An 18,275-nucleotide genomic window follows, 5' to 3' on the forward strand; every position below is an offset into this window, starting at 1 on the left:
TTATTATTTTTATTTTTTACTTTTTGTTCTTAAAAATGGTAATATTTTGTTATTAATTTATTATAGTTTTGATGAAAATAGAGGTTTTTTTGTAACTAAAATAAAAGAGAATTTATCTAATTTTTTTTATTTTTTTGGAATTTAAAAATTAAAGATAAACCATGTACCTAAATTATTTTAACATTGACAAAAATACTCTAATTTTTTAAAACGTATTTAACAAGCCAGAAAAATTAATAGAAGTTATGGTTAGAGTTTCAACGTTATATAATTTGACCCCAACAAATTCAAATTTCGAGATTTCATCACTTTGGTAATTGATTCACTAAAACTCGAAACTCAATGTTTTAAGTCCCTCCTTAAAAGGCCAAATGCTTGGGATGAGATCTGAAATATGGAATGACTTTTTTGAGAAAAAGACATATCGAATTTGGAGGTATGTTATGGACTATTTTTCTAGACCCAACACGAAAAACCAGACTTAAGAATATCTAAAGTCCTAAGAAAATAGTTCCAATGATTATCTCGAATTCCAAAAAGATTCTATGGAAGATGTTATAACGATAATAATTCCTCTTCAATGGACATAATATCTAGTACCTCAGTTTTATGAGTTTAATGACTCAACATATAATGAAGAATCAAGTATCTTATAAAGAGAGTAATTCATGAAAAAAACAATCCATACAAGAGAGACTCATAATCTCACAATATATACGTTATTTTAAATACATGCATATAAATATGATCTCTAACTTACTATGTGATTAAAAATAATTTTAACTGTATATTATAATTAGTAAAAATTAATATCTATATTATTACCCTTTTTGTATAGAGAAGAGAATAAAATCAAATACATTATGTCAAATATTTATTTAAAAAATGTTATATAATACCTCTCATGATTCATGCTAATTTGAGCATCGAAATTTTTGCAGATACACTTTCTACAATGAGAAGGACAAGCTCAAGACATTAATGACAACATCGTGACTTTCTCTACAAAATTTGTTCAAATAATTAGTCAATTCGAAAGAACAAAAGTACTTTTGAACAACATCAAACAAAATTTTAAAAATAAATATGAAATTTTTTTTCTCATGATAAATGGTGACTTGATAACAATCCATTTACATTGAACGATGTAGGGTACTAATACAAATTACTCATGTGGACTATTAGCAGAGTGCTTCTATCGCTCTAACAGCAATTGACCCTTGTTTCACAAAATACACCCTTGTTTAGATCGATAACTCTTGGCATATTCATCACCTCCCTCCCTCTAGTAATTTGAATATTAGGGCAGGGAACAAATTTAGCTATATATTTTCATGTTTTATAAGTGGTGTATACACCTCAACGTGTTACTGTTATGTGCTGTTGATATTATTTAGACTTGACAAACTGTCACGCAGATCTTGGCCCATAGTCTCAACAGGAAAGAACATAACACAAACTCCAGAAAGAAGAGCTACAATCTCAAACAGGAGGACAGCAAGAACTTGATGACAACCATGCACTAAACCCACCGCCACCAAAGGGCATATCATTCCACCAATTCTGCCCACTGAGCTTGCCATTCCAACTCCTGTTGTTCTAACGGAAGTTGGGTATATCTGCAGTTCCATCACGTATGACGAAGCATTATTTACTAGCCTTATTGAGTTGACATGTACTAATACTAGTAGTACACAATTTCTCTCGAGTATAATTTTTCAACAATCTCGTTTAAATTACTGTGCAATAAGTATGTTACCTCTGGTGCATATATATACACAACCGTGAACGTCACTGTGATGCATATGCGAGCACCAAATAAAAGGCTTGTTGTTAGGCCTTCAGGCTGATGGAACATTAATGGGAGAAGGAAAATGCAACACAGGAAGAACATAGTTGACATTGAGAGCTTCCGACCAAGTTTATCTACTGCAGCAGCTGACAACAGGAGCCCAGGTAGCTCTATGCACAAAGAGATGTATTAGTTGTGCGTTTTGCTTCATGGGTAGATTGAGATAATTCTGGAAACCCGTAGAAAACATACCTGCAAAACTAGCAATAAAAACGTCTTTGTAGCTAACATCCGGAGACTTCCCTCCGTCCAAATTATGTGGCACACATTTACTGCGCCCACTGTTCAACTCAGAGGTCAACAAAACAAGGCCATAATACGAAAAAGCATTACCAAAGAACACTGCCCATAATAGAAGGGTTGACCTTGCCAATTGGGTTACCAGTGTCATACAGCTCAATTTGATTGTCAGAAACAAGGATCCCAGAAGGCAGTTCCCTACCATTTAATCTTGCTATTTTCTCCAAAACATTAACTGCATCAGTTGTTCTACCTTTCAAGCATAGGTATCTAGGTGACTCAGGTGTCACCTTGTAGAACAAAAGAAGGAATGATGAGGGTAGGGAAGATAGTGCAAGTAGCCATCTCCAACCCAGTTTCGGCATCACAATCTGCAAGCAACATTGCAATTGATGAACCTATCAGCTCCATGATTGTCATCTTCAACCATCATGCAACACCAATTGAAACTACAAAATAATACCCAAACTAAAATTGACAGGACATTTGCAAAATCATTATGAATTAAGATGCATACATTCCTTATGAAGGAGATATTATTATAAGGTCTAAAATAGGCTTCAAGCACAATGGAAATTTTTGGAGTCCTCATAACAATTAACAAATAAACTAAGTTAGGATTATAGGTTTTAGCTTAATTGCTAAAGGGTTGAGCTCATAATATTTATTCGATATAAATATAGAAAAAATGACATATGTATCTAGACCCATGGGCAGGGCAAAGGAGATATCTAGATTCAGGGTCAACAGCAAAACCTAGGAAAGACACATTCATAATTGGCAACACATTTCGTCTCCTTGTTTTGTTTGTTATGTGTGCTAAGGGGTTGTGAGGGTGTGGAATACAGCTTCATCATTCTAAAATCTTAAGGAGATAAGCAGAAATATACCATTAATATAAGGTAAGGCATCAACTTATTAGTGTTCTAAAATAATGAGAAATTATAAGGAAATGAACAAATTTTACCCAGGCAAGTGAAGCCTCAAAAATTGTACCAAGAGTCCAAAATGCCGAAAAGACAACCATCCAGGTACCTCTATTGGGGGCTGGAACAAACTCTAGAAACCATGATGATAATACAGGGCCCCCTCCCAAGCCAATACCCACTAGACAACGAAGGGAAATCAACAATAGGTAGTTAGGAGCAAATGCACTCAAAAAACCAGCAGCTGCAGTAACTGTTGCAGTGATAAGGAATCCTTTCCTGAAATCATTGTTGAAGCCAGGGAAAAAAAATTAACAAAAATAGTAAGTAGTAAGCTAGTGGAGAAAGAGAGCTAACAGTTACCTCCTTCCATGTTTATCTGAAACAATGCCCCATGAGTATGCCCCTATTAGCATGCCAGCAAAAACAGCACTGGTTATGAAACTCTCTTGGTGAGGGGAAAGATTCCATGCAGATTGTACTGCTGGTCCTACAAAAGAGAGTAGCATCATTTCCATTGCTTCTGAAACCCAGCCAATACCAGCATAAGCAAGCACAAGAATTTGGAAATTCCCAAAACCCAAAGCCAAGAGAGCATCGTCGACCGTGTAGCACAAGCCTTCATCCCCCATCTATAATTTAACAGTAATTGAAACTTAGTACATATTTATATTAACAAGGAAAAAAAGACTGATATTTGTATTCACAAATAGCAAACAAAAACCAAAAAGAGGGGAAGAATAGCAGCAAAATAAGGAGGAAAACACACATATGCTGCTTGTCAAAACAACAAATCTATCATAAGCAAGGAATCGAACCAAGTACTCCGTGACTGCAATCGAACAAATAAAGGAGACAGGTAAAACGGTTTCGTTTATATATCCCAAAACGCAGGCGTGATAATAACAATAATAAATCAAGTCATCTTATTTATACCATTTTCGTTTCCAAAATAAGAGAAAGTCAGAAAGGTATGCTGGAGATGTGGGATCTTCCGTTTGGTTTTAATCGGATCTTCTTAGAGTGATCATACCGCGACACACAGAAATAATGCCGAGGAGCTATCGACCTTAGTCATGTTCTTGCTTGTTCTACTATTATCATTGTCTTTTTTTAATTGACAACCGGTTGTAATTTAATCCCACATTTTAACATTTTATTATAAAATTTAGATTTTATATATTTATTGGTTCACGCATTTTTTAACTAAATAATCAATAATTAAAATAATTAAATTTGTCATAGTAGAATAATTAAACATCTAATAGACAAATAATTAAATTGATTTACAATAATATAAAAAAAATTTGAAATGTCAAATACATATTTCTATAAGTTGTAACTGATTTATTTTGCATTAGTACCATGATTGATGTTATATATATAGAATACTAGGGTGAGCATTTTTAGTAGACAAATAAAAAATATGTTATATACATATAAAAAATCAGTAATCACTGAATCATCTTTTATATAAATACATATTTTGCATCTCAAATTTTTTTTTATTATACTTCTATAAATAAGTTAAATTATTCTTTTATTATAGATTTAATTATTTTACTATGATAAGTTTGATTATTTTGATAGCTAATTCTTTAGTTGAAAAATATGTAAACGTAAAATTAATATATAATAACTAATTTAATGGCTAATTTTTAGTATTTACGTGATATTTTTTAATAAAAAAATTTATATTGAATCAAATGCAAGAAAAATAGTTAGCCCGTGTATATTACATACACACACGCCTTTTCATAATAAGTATCTTATATTAGAAGAAAATGTTTTTTAATACTTTTTTGGTGTTAAAAAGAATTAATAACAGATATTTGACACATTCAAGAATAAATGCTACATATCTAATTACTTGTATAAATATTATTTAATCTAACTAAAATAAAATGCAACTAGAAATGGCCAAAAATTAATATAAACGACATGATTTTAATTTTAAACATCATTAGTTCTAAATGAATTTTTTTTTTCAACCAAATCCCCAATCAAGTATTCATTTTTCAACTTTTAAACACCAGCACTTTTTGTTGTTTTTGCAAAATTTGTGTTACTTTTAAAAATGTGTTCTTTTTCAAGTTTTTTTAAAAATGAATTAGCTTAAAATTTAACAAAAAATAGGTGAAGAAAAAGAATTTTTTGGAAACTTGGTTTAAGATTTAATTAAAAAAATATAGTATTTCTCTTTATCAAATTAAAGAAATTATACATATCTAATTTAAGTTTTTTAGTTTTTACCTTACATTAGTATCTATCTCTTTTCTTTTTACAAATTTTATTTAAAATAAATTAGCTTAAAATTTAACAAAAAATAGATGAAGAAAAAAGAACTTTTTAGAAAAAAAAAAACGATATTTCTCTTTATCAAATTAAAGAAATTAAACTATACTTATCTAATTTAAGTTTACTTCACATTAGTCTCTCTTCTTTTGCATTTTTATTTATTTAACAAGGTCCAATTTTCCTTTTCACGTTATCAAATTATACCCTACCTAAATAAATAAAAAAATAACCTCTTTTTTGGACTGGTACCTAATTTTACCTTACATTAGTCTCTTCTGTTTTGTAATTTTACTTAACATGGCCAATTCCCGACCAAAGAAAAAAGGCCAATTTCAGCAGAACAAAAATCCAAAATGATCATTATGAAAAACTAAAGACTAAAACGAAATTAACGAATCATGATTGCTGAACGAACCAAAAAAAAAATTTCAAAATATACTATTAGATTATTTGATATTATCACTCTGATCTCTCCTAGTGTTATATTTACAAGAAAAGATGTCATGTTTTACAAAATAATATCATCAAAAGCTCAAGTATTTTTACAAATCGAACCGATCCTTAATTCCTTATATATTGTATAAGATCTGGACAGGCTACTGTATACACTGAAACCTTCCATTGCGGTAAATCATAGAGGAATAATAATCAATAACAAGAAACTGATCTGCAGATGCTATCCAGCAAACAGCAATAATTGTTTATTAAATGCGAAACATGCTAAAAGATACTAAACTATTTACTTTTAAGCTTTAAATAAAGGATACTACAAACAATCAATAGAAGATGCACTATGTATTCCCACAAAAAGAAATCATCGCTGTCAGAACATAGGTGTACGGTGTACCTAATGTCTACCTCCATTTGGACTTAGCATTATCCTTCGTATCTACATAACAAATTGCTCATCCAGCGTTGTTGGCAACTTCTGCAGCTCTTTGCCTCATCATCTCCATTACAGCAGCCCTACGCCGTGAATCAGACTGTTGCTGCAATCTCCTTAAATGCTCTTTCAAATCCCTGATTTAACACAGACAAGGAAAAAAGTTAACGGATGAAAAATTTGAGAGAAGGAGATAATGCCCAACCCACAAACCTGCAACGCGGCACGTGGCATTCCGATTCCTTGCAAGCACGAGCATGGAGTTGAAGCAAATACCACATTTTCTTACAAAGAACACAACCTCCAGAAGCTCGTGTTTTGCAGTGCATCCCGTGGCGGAAAAGCCCCTTTACTTTGCGGCAATTTGGATATTGGCAATGTGCGGAACGACATTGGGATGCATGCACAAGTAGATCAAGCATTTTCCGTAGCTGTAAATACAAACACAAATTCATTTAAATCAAAAAGCATATACAGAAAGATAGTTACTATGGACAAAAGAAGCAAGCAATTTAAAAAAATCCTCTTTTTTTCTTTTTTTACCATGTAACGATTGATGAAACTCCTAAAATTCGAATAATTTTTTCCTTTAAATATTTCAATTGTTAGAATAAGGAAACAAAGTATCCAATTTTACTAGGGAACTAACAGAGTGATACATGTCCAATTCAGAGGAACAAAAAATAAAATTAAATATTGTGCAATACCTGCAATACTCGAAGCTGCCTTGCTTCTTTGTTCTGAGCATCACGATCTGCCATTGATGGATGATTTGTCAACTTATGGGGATGGTCAATGCCTCCATCCTTTTGATAACAAGCATTACATACATCATACTCGGGGCAAACCTCACAGCGCCACCCTTGGCCAGTTTCTATGTCGAGATAGCATATATTACAGGTAGTCACAAATGCAGGAGCGGTTGGATTATGAAGATGATATAGAACCATCATTGATGAATGCTTGGCTCGCCTAAGTGTATCATATTGATAATGATTTCCCTGGCAGAGACTGAGAAATGCTTGTCTAGTATCAAAGAATTCACTCTCGAGAATATCATCTTTGTCCTTTGTATCAACTGGAACATCATTGATTTCAATCTGCAAGACAGTGCAAGTTATTTTTTTTAAAATATTTAAATAAAACCCAAATTCACTTCCAATCAGTTAGTGCCACACGATAATCTGTACTATTTTTTCACCCTTTTTTCTGTGAATATACAGAAAAATCTACAATTAAAATGCTCAAGGGGAAGTTGTGGCTGAAAACACAATCACTGTGAGTTCAAATTGGAACTCCATAATGTCTGACAACTTAATACCTCCTAGTAGTAATTACTAATTAGGCAGACATTAAGGTGAGTAACAAGCAAGTACTAATAAAATTATCACATGATAGAACAAGGGAAATGTTCTAATTAGGTAGAACTCTTTACTTACTGGATAAAGGGTATGTTTCTCCCTCTGATTAATAGGATGCCTTTCTCTCTCTTCACGTTTTAATTCCACTTCATAGCACCTAAGAAACCATTTATATTAGATCAAGGTATTGAATATTTTGTAACAAGGATCAGGCAAACAACATAAGATGTTATTGACACAACTGCACAAAAACAACAACAATGGGGCTGGGGCGTCAAATAGATAATAATCAGATACAATGTTGAGAAACACAAATCTGTTATTGAAACAATATCCATATTCCATAGCACTTGCCCAGTCTGAATTAAAACTGTTTGTAATACAAGAGAGTTTAAGCATGGCATAAGGCAGCAAGCAAAAAATCTTGTCATCTAGTTATAACTCAAGACCTGAATAAGAAAAAACTGGCAACTTAAATAAATAAATCAACTATACTAATACTTTCCAGCTATCCACAATAATGAAAGTATTCCCAACTCTGCAACAAGAAAGGTTTATCCCACCAGGTGGGGGTTTGCTACATAGATCAATAGATGTGGTCAACCCATTCATATTTAAATATCTGTGATATTTCTTCCAAAGTTTCCTTGAGTTTCCAGACTAAAAGTATTACCAACTCTAATGGTGGAATTTGAAGTGGATGACTAAGTGAAATAGGATGAGTGGTGTGGCTGTGGGTGACCTTCAATGTCCATAGTCAATTGAGTTGAAAGCAAAAGGAAGAGGCTAGAAGGGAGAATACTACATCAAGGCTGGAATCACACCAGGGAAGACAGGAGGACAGAGGACTCCAGCTGCAGATAAGCATGAGCTGTTCCTCACATCAAAACCACTAGATCTTGAGGCTGCTATGACAGTTGCCTAGTCACAACAGCATACATGGGAAATAGAAAAGAATGACAGAGAAAGAGAATCTCGGAATTTTAATTAATATTTGACCAAATGGGCCAGCCCAAAAGGATGCCAGCAAGAGAATCTTATTCAGAAAGCAGAAGAAACCTGCTGAAATTTTATTTGGGATAATAGATGGTTTCCACCTATTCAATCCCAGTTGTCAGATGCAGATTTGGGGGAGGGGGAGGGGAGGTCTCTTGCACAGTCAAAAGGTTTGCATTATCCTGCACGGAGGAAAACTCAGCTATCATATTTCAAGCAGACCCCAGAGGTGCTTCAAACTGTTAACAGGACACTCAGAAGTCAGAACTTCACTCTGAAGGCAAGGAGAGAGGGAGGGAGTTTTGGCTAAATGTTGGTAAAGAAAGGTTGCGTTTGGAAAGTTAACAGCTAACTGCTTGTAAGTTGTAACTGATTGAAGTGATTACAAAATGTAGTTCATAGTTAATAACTGATTATGCAGGAGAACTCTACAAATGGGAGAATGGAGTGATAGGGAATAGTTCAAATTAGTTAGGCAGAATTCGAAGAGTGGAGCAGAGAGGAAATAAAATATTTCATTTTCCTTTCTCTGTTCTTGCATCCTTTTCTGTGGTTTTACTGTTTACCCTACAACTGTATGGTAATGCATACACTGAGATAGTATGTTTAACCAATTGCAGTCAACAGAATCATATGGCAAACGGAGATAGAAGTGAACAATACTTACCTATCACAAATCTGAAAATTCTTGCACTGGTTGCAAACCCAACGGTTGCCAGACACCATTAGAATACAACAATGACTGCATGCATGCTGTAGATGAACCATGATAAAATCCTCCTTCATTGGGCAAATGGTTTCACCAAGCTGGAGAAAGATAAGCATTGTAGGAAGAAAACCATTATTACACATATGGATTAGATATTAAAAGCACTCAACCAAGGAACACGCCTATATAAGTGAATTACTTTGTGCATGAGAAGCAGATCTTTCGAGGCATTGCCAGAGAGATCTGACTGACCAGATGCTTTTAAGGCCCTTTTTGTTATAGTTTTTTTAGTTGTTCCTTTCTTATTTTGTTTCCTTCCATCTTCCTCTTGGCGAAGCTGATAAATCAAATCCTCAGCAGCCCCAGGCCAGTAGTCACCATCAAAATATGGGAGTCTGGCAGCTGTAACCTTAGCCCTAGATTCACCAGTAGATACAAAGAAATGATCATATAAGTTGGTGAGATCAACCACAATATTCTCCTTGATAGCTTTTCTCAGCATGGACAGATACCTGAAGAAACATCCACAAAAGAAACTGAAGTTAGGGATGAATAAAAGCAGTAAAATTGCATAAGCAAAAGAGAGCCCACTTCTCTTTCATTTTGTTTATACTGAAGCTATTTTGCTCACCATTCCCTAAGCTTATCAGATTTTGGTGTTTTCTGAATTTCTGGATGGCAATATAAAATATAGTCTTCACCCTTCAATGGTGGACATGCCCATATATAGCAGCTTGTAAAACCACGTTTCTTGCAATATTCAAGGTATCCAATCTACAAAAAAATTATATTGTACACTCCTCAATTATAATAAAATATTGTTTACAGGAAGAAAATAAGAACTTGACTAAAATTTACCAGAATTTCATGGTAAACAAATGTCCGAAGAGCCTCTCCAGTTACGGCCTTAACCTCAGGCCTAAAATACTTCACAGAGTCAAGATATGAAAGATACACTCGGCGCTGGTTGGGCAACTGACATTCAGATCCAAATTCTTGGACATACATGCCAAATAGGCAGACTTCCACACCTTCAATCTTTTGAAACAGCAAAATTACCTGGGATAGCAAGATAAGGGTGTTAAATTTAATATTTTAACAATCCCGCTATGCATACTCACCATTTTAACACCAATATTTTCTTAACCACCAACACACATTCTCTTTGTTTTATTACTTAAAACATAATTTAAATATATAATTAATTAGTAACAATTGTATTTTTATACAGGTGTCAAGAGTGTTTGGTTTACGAATAGTGTTATTCATGTTTTAATTAGCACCAGATCAACAGAACTACGAAAGCAACTCCCCATACCTTGGATTTATATGGGAATTCTGTTGGATAATTTTCTTCCTGAAAAATCTCCAAAAATCGCTGTTTCACTTCTAACTTCTTGTCAACAGATGACACAACTCTTATAACAAGCGATTCAGCTCCTGGAACCTGGCAATATCCAAGTCGAAATGTTTATTAATCTCCAGCATAACACATACCAAATAAATTTAGTAGTCCACAAATAATCAGGATTTGCTAAGAAGGAATTTCATCAGTATCAATTGAACAGAAAAGATAAGGTTTAATTCATGTAACTGACTCCGAATAATTGAACAAGGCTTGGTTATTTTATTTATTTAAAAAATAAACAACTGAAATATATTTTAAAAATATTTTAACAAAAAGGACTAGCACATTTTTCTTCTACTAATCAGTAAATGAATCACCTCTTCATAAGATTTTCCATGAAGCCTTGCCCTCTCCTGCCTTTCTTGCTTTAGTCTTTTAAATAATCGCTGTTCTATGTGGTCACTGAGAATGGTTCGCGGCAAATCTTTGGCTCCAAGAACAGCACTTTGGGGTAAAGGCTTGCGCTCTCCTCTTTCTACCTCTTGAATATAGCAGTTAGGGCAAGTGTATTCAGCTTGTCCACCGTCATTTCTTCTTCCGTTAAATAAGGCACAAATTTGATGTTGCCAGGCTTCACATTTATCACATTGAACCCACTGCACACAGAAAATATATACCGTCAATTAACAAATAGAATGCCAATCAAACAACAAAAGGACACACATGCCACGCACCCATTCCTCAGTTTCTTCATCATTCTTCTTCTTTTCCAATCTTGACTTCGGAATTGGAGTCCCGTCAACGTTAATGTTCTCTGAACGAGCATCATTATAGCATGGAATACAAAAATAATGCCGTGTATCACCAGCCCCCGTGGTATAATACATATTGTTTCGTTTAATACGAACACCACAGGTTGTACAATAGATTGGTGGGGGTTCAAAAGTAAGCTTCTCTACAGCACACAACTGACAAGAATTCTCACTCATCGAATGCTCCATTGCTTGGTTCTTCTCTGCTTTTGATTTGCTCTGTCACAAGAAAATAGATGACCAACAATAGATGCACCACAGTCAGATGTGGGTAACAGATAAATTTGAGAAATGTTATAGTTGCAATCAGGAACCCAAGTTTTCCAATAGCCAAATAAGCATAGTACAAGCTTTGTCCAGTTGATACATTTAGAGTATACCTTTTTGTTTGTTTTGTGAATTTAAATATTTCCAATGCCCTAAAAAATTAGAAAATTTCCTTTGTAGGAGAAAGGAGGCATATTCTTGTGGCAGGGTATTTTACCTGCTGTTCTTTAGTGCCTTTTGCTTTATTGAAATACCTACTACCTTTAAAAGAAAACCTTTGTCTCTAGGCATTGGATTTTTGTCTATCCATGCAAATTGTGCAGAGAATCACACTGCCAGTTTTCTAGTGGGAATGAAGTTCTAGCTTAATGTATAGTTCAGATACATTTTCTTCTCTAATGGATACCCAAAACAAATAAATAAATTTCCATTGTGATATTGAAAAACCAAGTCATATATGCCACAAAATAACAATGGATTCCCCACTTTTGTTTATTTCCGTATAATTTTTTAAAATTAAGAGACCTCCACAACTTAAAAATAACTTTGAAGTTTGAACTTTTGATCACCCAGCCATGTTCTTCAAGGAAATGATAAGCCCAGATGAATTACATGTTCTTCAAACAATAGATGCACAAACTTTAGGAAGAAACATAGAAACGAAATAAACTAAAGCAATGGAATAATTTATCATCATCATCATGTGAAAAGTTGGTATGAGAATAAATAAATAACTTACTTGACCAACCCATTGCCTTAGGCCAGTGATATGTTCCCTGACTTGCTCAGGCGTAAATAGTTCAGTTAACGAGACACCCTTTATTTTTGGCTTGCCAGACTTGGTTCCAGCTGCATTTTCAGATGGCTGCATCACATTTTCTTGCTTATCTTGTGCACTTTCTTTCTCAGTTTTAACATGTTCTGACCTACATAAATTAGCAGGTTCATCATATTTGGCAGGTTCACCACCCAACGTTTTATTATCTGAACGATTGCTATCCATTTTCATCTCACTAAGCTTTTCATGTACCAAATGTGCTGAAGCTTCAGCCTTAACTTCAGCAATCTCAGACTTAATTGAGATAGATTTCTCAGCATTTGGATAGGCCAGGGACTGTGCATCCCTGGAAATAAGAGATTCACAATTTGCAGAAATGGATGAAGAATTGTCATTTTCAGGATTCATGGATTGCATGGTGCAATGCTCAGTCTTTATACGTTTTAGAGATGGATGTAGATCTTCTGAAGTTTCAGCAGCTAATGGAGGCTTTGAGATCAATCTAGCCAACGGGGCCACAGTATTATATGTTTTACAGGACCCGTTTGCTGTAATTGGCAAACTTGATTCATGCTCTGACCGAATCTGAGACTTAAGTTGCACTGCACGTCGATAATTTCTTACGAAAACACAAACAGGGCAACAAGGATCCTTGCAGTTCATGTAATGACGAATCAAAAGCCTGGTATGATGACACCGAGCATATGAACAATGAACCTTGTTACAACCATCTATGTGCTTACATAACTTCTGTGCATTAGAACAAAAGCGTTCTGGGCACTGTCCTTCAGGGGCAGGACACCGTCGGGCATGAAGTAGAAATAAAAGCCACCTCTGCTGATTCCTGTGTTCCTTTTTGACCCCACTTCCAGAGTCTATCAGATCAACTGAAGCTCTAGGAGCAACTGCTTGACCAATAATCGATCCATCTGAAGATAAATTATTGCACTGAGCTTCACCCTGCACTGATATTCTTTGGTGGAAATCCCTGTGGACATGCTGCTCATGTGAAATATTCGCAGGCATATGGTTACTATCTTGTGACTGAGGCCATTGATTTAGAACTAAAGATTTGGATTGCAGCCCAACCGTAAGACAGTTAAGATTATTCTGAGGCTCTGCAACCAATTGGTGCATGTGCAACATTTGTTGTGAATTTTGAGGTGTTGACGAGGCTAAGTCATGTACACCAGATGGATATGCAAGATGTTGATCACTCCTAGAGCAATCTTCAGCTGAGTTCTGGTGGAAATGACTCTGCATCTCAGCCAAATGAAACTGTTCAGGAACATGAGAGCTGAGTACTTCCTTATGGTGTTCAACCCCCGGCTCAGGCTTCACTCGGTTCTCTAGATGAGAAGACAGTTGAGACTGACTGCAAGTATCGTTGTTCACCATATGCTGAGGTTGCTGATTTTGCATCTTCAATTGGCATTGCTGCTGTGCATACTGGTCTGGCTGTTGATATTGTTGGGGCCTTTGCTGATGTTGCTGTTGCGAATGCAGAAGTCCATCTCGTGAAGACAATGAAGACTGGAAACTCAACTTTTCCAGTTGATTAATTGCTTGAGACTTTATATGAGCAGCCTGCTGGATACCATGCAAATTTGAGTGACCACTTATCAATGAACTAGTTTTGGGTATTGATGGCAATTTTACTGAATTTGTGTTCTGAGCATTAATCATGGACCCAGAGGTTGTTGCAGATGCATAAAAATTTCCAGAAGCGAACGTGTCAACATTATTCAATCCATATCCATCACCTAATAATAAAATCATCACTCTTTCAGATATGTCACTTCTAAGGAGAAAAAGTGCACAGTACATGCATAAAACCGATTAACAAGAATGTGCAAAAGACCCTAAAATACATTGGTGCAGGGTGAGGTAAATGACATAGGCTAGCTCCTCCCCCCCACCCAAAAAGAAAAAGAAAAACAGAGAGAGAGAGAGAGAGAGAGAGAGAGAGAGAGAGAGAGGAAAACAGAAGAGGTAAAAAAGAAACAACAATAATGAAGAAATAAGAAACATTACCCTGAACAACTGGTTGCTGATTTTGATCGAAGTGCTGCTGTAAGTGTTTAGGGGAATTAACGTAGGTTGGCGCATAACCATCAGTAGTTCCAGGTTCATTTGCAAGTTGCATATTGTTTCCAATCAAGCCAAGTCCACTATTTACAGCACCATTTGAGTTCCCAAATGATTTTTGCAGTAAAGCAGATCTCATTCCACTACCCATTTGGCTGCCAATGTTCTGCAAAACATGACTATTTTGCCCATGCTGCTTCGTCTGCTGCAGTGATGGCTGCGATACCATTGTAGACTCTACACCAGAAAAGGAACTGCCAGTAGTGGAAGAATCTATATTCATGTGTGAATTATTACTGCTGACACTAAAACCAGGAGTGGGAATCATTTGGCTAGCAATTCTCTGCACCCCCATTGCTGACATATTCCCCCCTGACCCAACAGAAAAGCTGGATGAAGACTGCTGATAACCATTGGACAAACCTGCAATAAATATAGACTCAATAATGCAGTAAAATAATGTAAATTGTAAAGCAACAGGGTTGGTAAATAACCATAACACCCAATATTACCATCAGATCGATTTACAGAACTTCCAAGCATACCACCAGATGGTAACATGCTTACACCATTGAAAGATGTTGATCCTATGCTATTGCAGCCACTGGTAGAAATCACTGAAGCATCCATAGAAGAGGGAACCAGCATGCTAGAATTAGGAACTTGGGACATACCAGGAGTTGGTATCATTGTACCAATTGGAGCAGAGGTAACAAGCTGTTGATACTGTTGGTTGTGATTATTCATGTGTGCTCTTCTTAGGAAATTAGATAAACGACTCTCTAGAGTTTCCAAGTTCATGTAGTCCTCCTAAATAATGAAATACAAAGCAATGTCAATGCAAAAGTAGTAACTGTTGATAAAAAAAAAAAGCCAGAAAGTAGTACAGTCATCCTGAGAATTAACATGTTTCTGATTCCACAATGGAAAACATTGGCATTATAATAATAAATAAAATTAGGTAGAGGTACAAAAAGTATTTTAACATAAAAAACAACCTTAGAGAGAGCAGCTTTTAACATGCCCTCCTCCAAGCGTTTTGCAAGATCCTTAACTTTCCTTCTATGTACTTCTGTAACTGGATGCTGTTGTCGTTGCAATAACATATCATATCTGGGAGTAAAGATTGAATCAGTGTTAAAGTTCATGGCAGAAAAAAATACAACAAACCTTATCCCACTAGATCGTATCAGCATCATGGATCAAATGGCAGCACAAAATAAACATTAATAAAAATAATAGATTCATAGGTGATGCAAAATATTGAGTTACAACTACATTTGCAAAAGCAGCATCTGCAACGTGAATAGAATTCCTTAACTGCTTAAATTAATATATCATATCATGTACAAGTTAACCACAGTGCATAAATTATAACTTGGACGCAAAAAGAATAGTTTCATCATGATCAAGGTCAAAGAAAATTATTTTCCTTTCCCCTTTTGATTTTTAATAATACTGTGGTTCCTCTTGTTTGTGAACTAATCAATATTACATACACTAATTTTCAGGATTTATTTATCACTAGTTGGTCGTAAGTAAATATCCATCTCCACTTGTTACCTCCACTGACAAAATTTCTCATAAGTAGTAAAGTCACCAGATTATTGAATTTGAAAGCAAATAAACAAATACAAGAACTTACATCTTCTCTTGAATAAACGATCGTGCTCTAAGTAATTCAGGGTCCATATTAATTGTTGGACGCGGAACACCACCCATAATTGGCATCTGAGGAGGAACATTCCCATTCAATTGGGTCAGTCCAGGTAACTGAGATCCTGCTTGATTAGGTACCTGACCCGATATCTGACCCGGAATATGTGCCTGTAGCTTCATCTCCTCTATTCTTCACATAACCCAAAAATGTTACAAGATTTCCACCATCAGGTAGCACTTCTCCCGCACCAAAGCTTATAATGAAGATAACAAAACAAACGCCCTTATAACTGTGAGAATTCTGCAAAGGAAAAGAAAGTAGATTCGGTTTATCTACAAATCCCCCCAAAACCACGATAAATCAAAAGTCAACAATTTTATTAGTAGCAATAACACCAAAGACTGGGAAGAAACCCTCGTAATCGCAATATACAATTCCTTCTAGGAGAAGCCAGCAAACATCGAATGCAAGAGATCATTTTAAACTTTGCCCAATTATATCAACAAAAGAAGGGGGACAGTAATAAAAAGAAAAAAAGGAAAACGTATATCAAATCACCCTAAGCTGATCCCCCTCTAGACGTTATTGGAAATTGAAAGACTAAATTCAAGTTATCCAAATACAGATTCAATCAAACACAATAACTCTGAGAAGCCGAAGGTAGCGAATCAAATCAATGAAATAATAACACAAAACCCTAATAGATTGATGATGGGTTACGACGAACCTAAACCGGCGAAAACGTGTACAAATAGCGGAACACAACCTCAAATTCGCTATATTGAACCGGAGAAGGAACCCGAAAGCATGTACGACCGCGCCGACGAAGACTGAGAAGATTTCCCCGTAGAGAAAGATAGAAAGGCCGGTGACACCGTCTCCAACTATAGGCACGTGCGTAAATTTGCCACGAACGAACTAAAATAACGGAAATATAAAGCAGTGATTTATACCCTTCCCAACAAAATAATAATATAAAAAAAATTAATTATAAATTTAATTTTTACATACTAATAACGTAAAAAAATTTTATATAAATATTTAATTATATATTATTATCATATTATAAAAACAATTAATTCACTTAAGCAAGTATTTGGAGTTTGAATTTAGCTTTGTGCGTATAACAATTCATTGGTTAGCGAGACCCTTAATGAATAGAACATCAATATGTGGTGGATTAGTCCTCGACTTGCAGAATTAGGAAATCCGTAGAAAAAAATTATATTTGTCTTTAAAATATATTGATTTTTCATTAATAGCAATACTTATGGACTTTTGCCTTTGTTAAAATTTATTTGGGACAATTTTATTTGTTAGTATCGTATTCATTCTGGAAGTCAAAATAATATGATCAACATTATTACTTGTTAAAACTTCATATTTTATGAAATAATTTTTAAATTTTCAAATTCATGAATTTATGTCGTTACAAAAGTTATTAGATCGATTAATATTTTTTAGTAACATGATGTACTCAAATACCATCATTGAATATTAGTTAGTGTGAAGAGAAATCAATAACAACTTTTGTTATTTAATATATAATTTATCCTATTGAAAAATAAATCAAAATTTCTTAAACTTGTAAATAGATTTTCTTCTAATTTCTTACACTATTTTAGTTTACAAAATTTACTATTAAAAAATAGCAAATGATCATACTATCCTATAATATATATGAGGTATAAAGTAATTTCTTATCTTAAAATTACTTTTGGTTAGTGAGATAAAATTTAAAATATTTTTTTATTTTTTTACTCAAATTTAAATTTAAATTTAGAATTGATTAACAACTCATTTTTTTAATTTTAATAAAAAAATAAATTGTATAGATGCAAAATATTCAACATTTAATAATTTCAATCATTTAAATTTTAATTACCAAAAATTAGATTAAAAATTAATTATAAACTTAATAATCAATAATATATATTATATTAGTACGTAAATAATAATATCTAACGTATTCATTTTTTTAAACAGAATTAATGTATAATTTATTGAGAATTGATTTATTATCTAAAATTTTTTTCATAAATTTTATAATATGTGAA

General features: G+C 34.3%; 2 protein-coding genes across 2 annotated transcripts; both read right to left on the reverse strand.

Moving 5' to 3' along the window:
- Positions 1-1,118: 1,118 nt before the first annotated feature.
- On the reverse strand, positions 1,119-4,124 carry LOC107482530 (organic cation/carnitine transporter 7). The gene is given in 7 exon segments (XM_016103067.3): positions 1,119-1,619; positions 1,760-1,962; positions 2,045-2,229; positions 2,231-2,463; positions 3,060-3,297; positions 3,382-3,650; positions 3,955-4,124. Coding segments are annotated over 7 exon segments (1,377 nt in total). The 5' UTR covers positions 3,958-4,124; the 3' UTR covers positions 1,119-1,373.
- A 1,673-nt stretch (positions 4,125-5,797) lies between these two features.
- On the reverse strand, positions 5,798-17,122 carry LOC107482529 (histone acetyltransferase HAC1). The gene is made up of 17 exons (XM_016103066.3): positions 16,946-17,122; positions 16,204-16,518; positions 15,557-15,671; positions 15,071-15,368; positions 14,505-14,981; positions 12,432-14,233; positions 11,348-11,644; positions 10,991-11,269; positions 10,584-10,712; positions 10,124-10,324; positions 9,897-10,039; positions 9,465-9,777; positions 9,224-9,363; positions 7,639-7,717; positions 6,907-7,299; positions 6,413-6,630; positions 5,798-6,336 (listed from the first exon to the last, which is right to left on the reverse strand). Exons 2-17 carry the CDS (start codon positions 16,395-16,397, stop codon positions 6,222-6,224), a joined length of 5,193 nt encoding a protein of 1,730 aa, XP_015958552.1. The 5' UTR covers positions 16,398-16,518; positions 16,946-17,122; the 3' UTR covers positions 5,798-6,221.
- Positions 17,123-18,275: the final 1,153 nt, after the last annotated feature.

This window comes from Arachis duranensis, chromosome 4 (assembly GCF_000817695.3).
Source record: "Arachis duranensis cultivar V14167 chromosome 4, aradu.V14167.gnm2.J7QH, whole genome shotgun sequence".
Taxonomy (NCBI): domain Eukaryota; kingdom Viridiplantae; phylum Streptophyta; class Magnoliopsida; order Fabales; family Fabaceae; genus Arachis; species Arachis duranensis.

Excerpts from the sequence above, each read along its gene's own strand:
- LOC107482529 (XM_016103066.3), bottom strand. The coding sequence starts at position 16,397 with ATGAAGCTACAGGCACATATTCCGGGTCAGATATCGGGTCAGGTACCT. Across the intron at positions 15,672-16,203 it reads TCGTTTATTCAAGAGAAGAT|ATATGATATGTTATTGCAAC; the intron begins GTAAGTTCTTGT and ends CTTTACTCCCAG. Across the intron at positions 10,713-10,990 it reads ATGGAAAATCTTATGAAGAG|GTTCCAGGAGCTGAATCGCT; the intron begins GTGATTCATTTA and ends GGATATTGCCAG.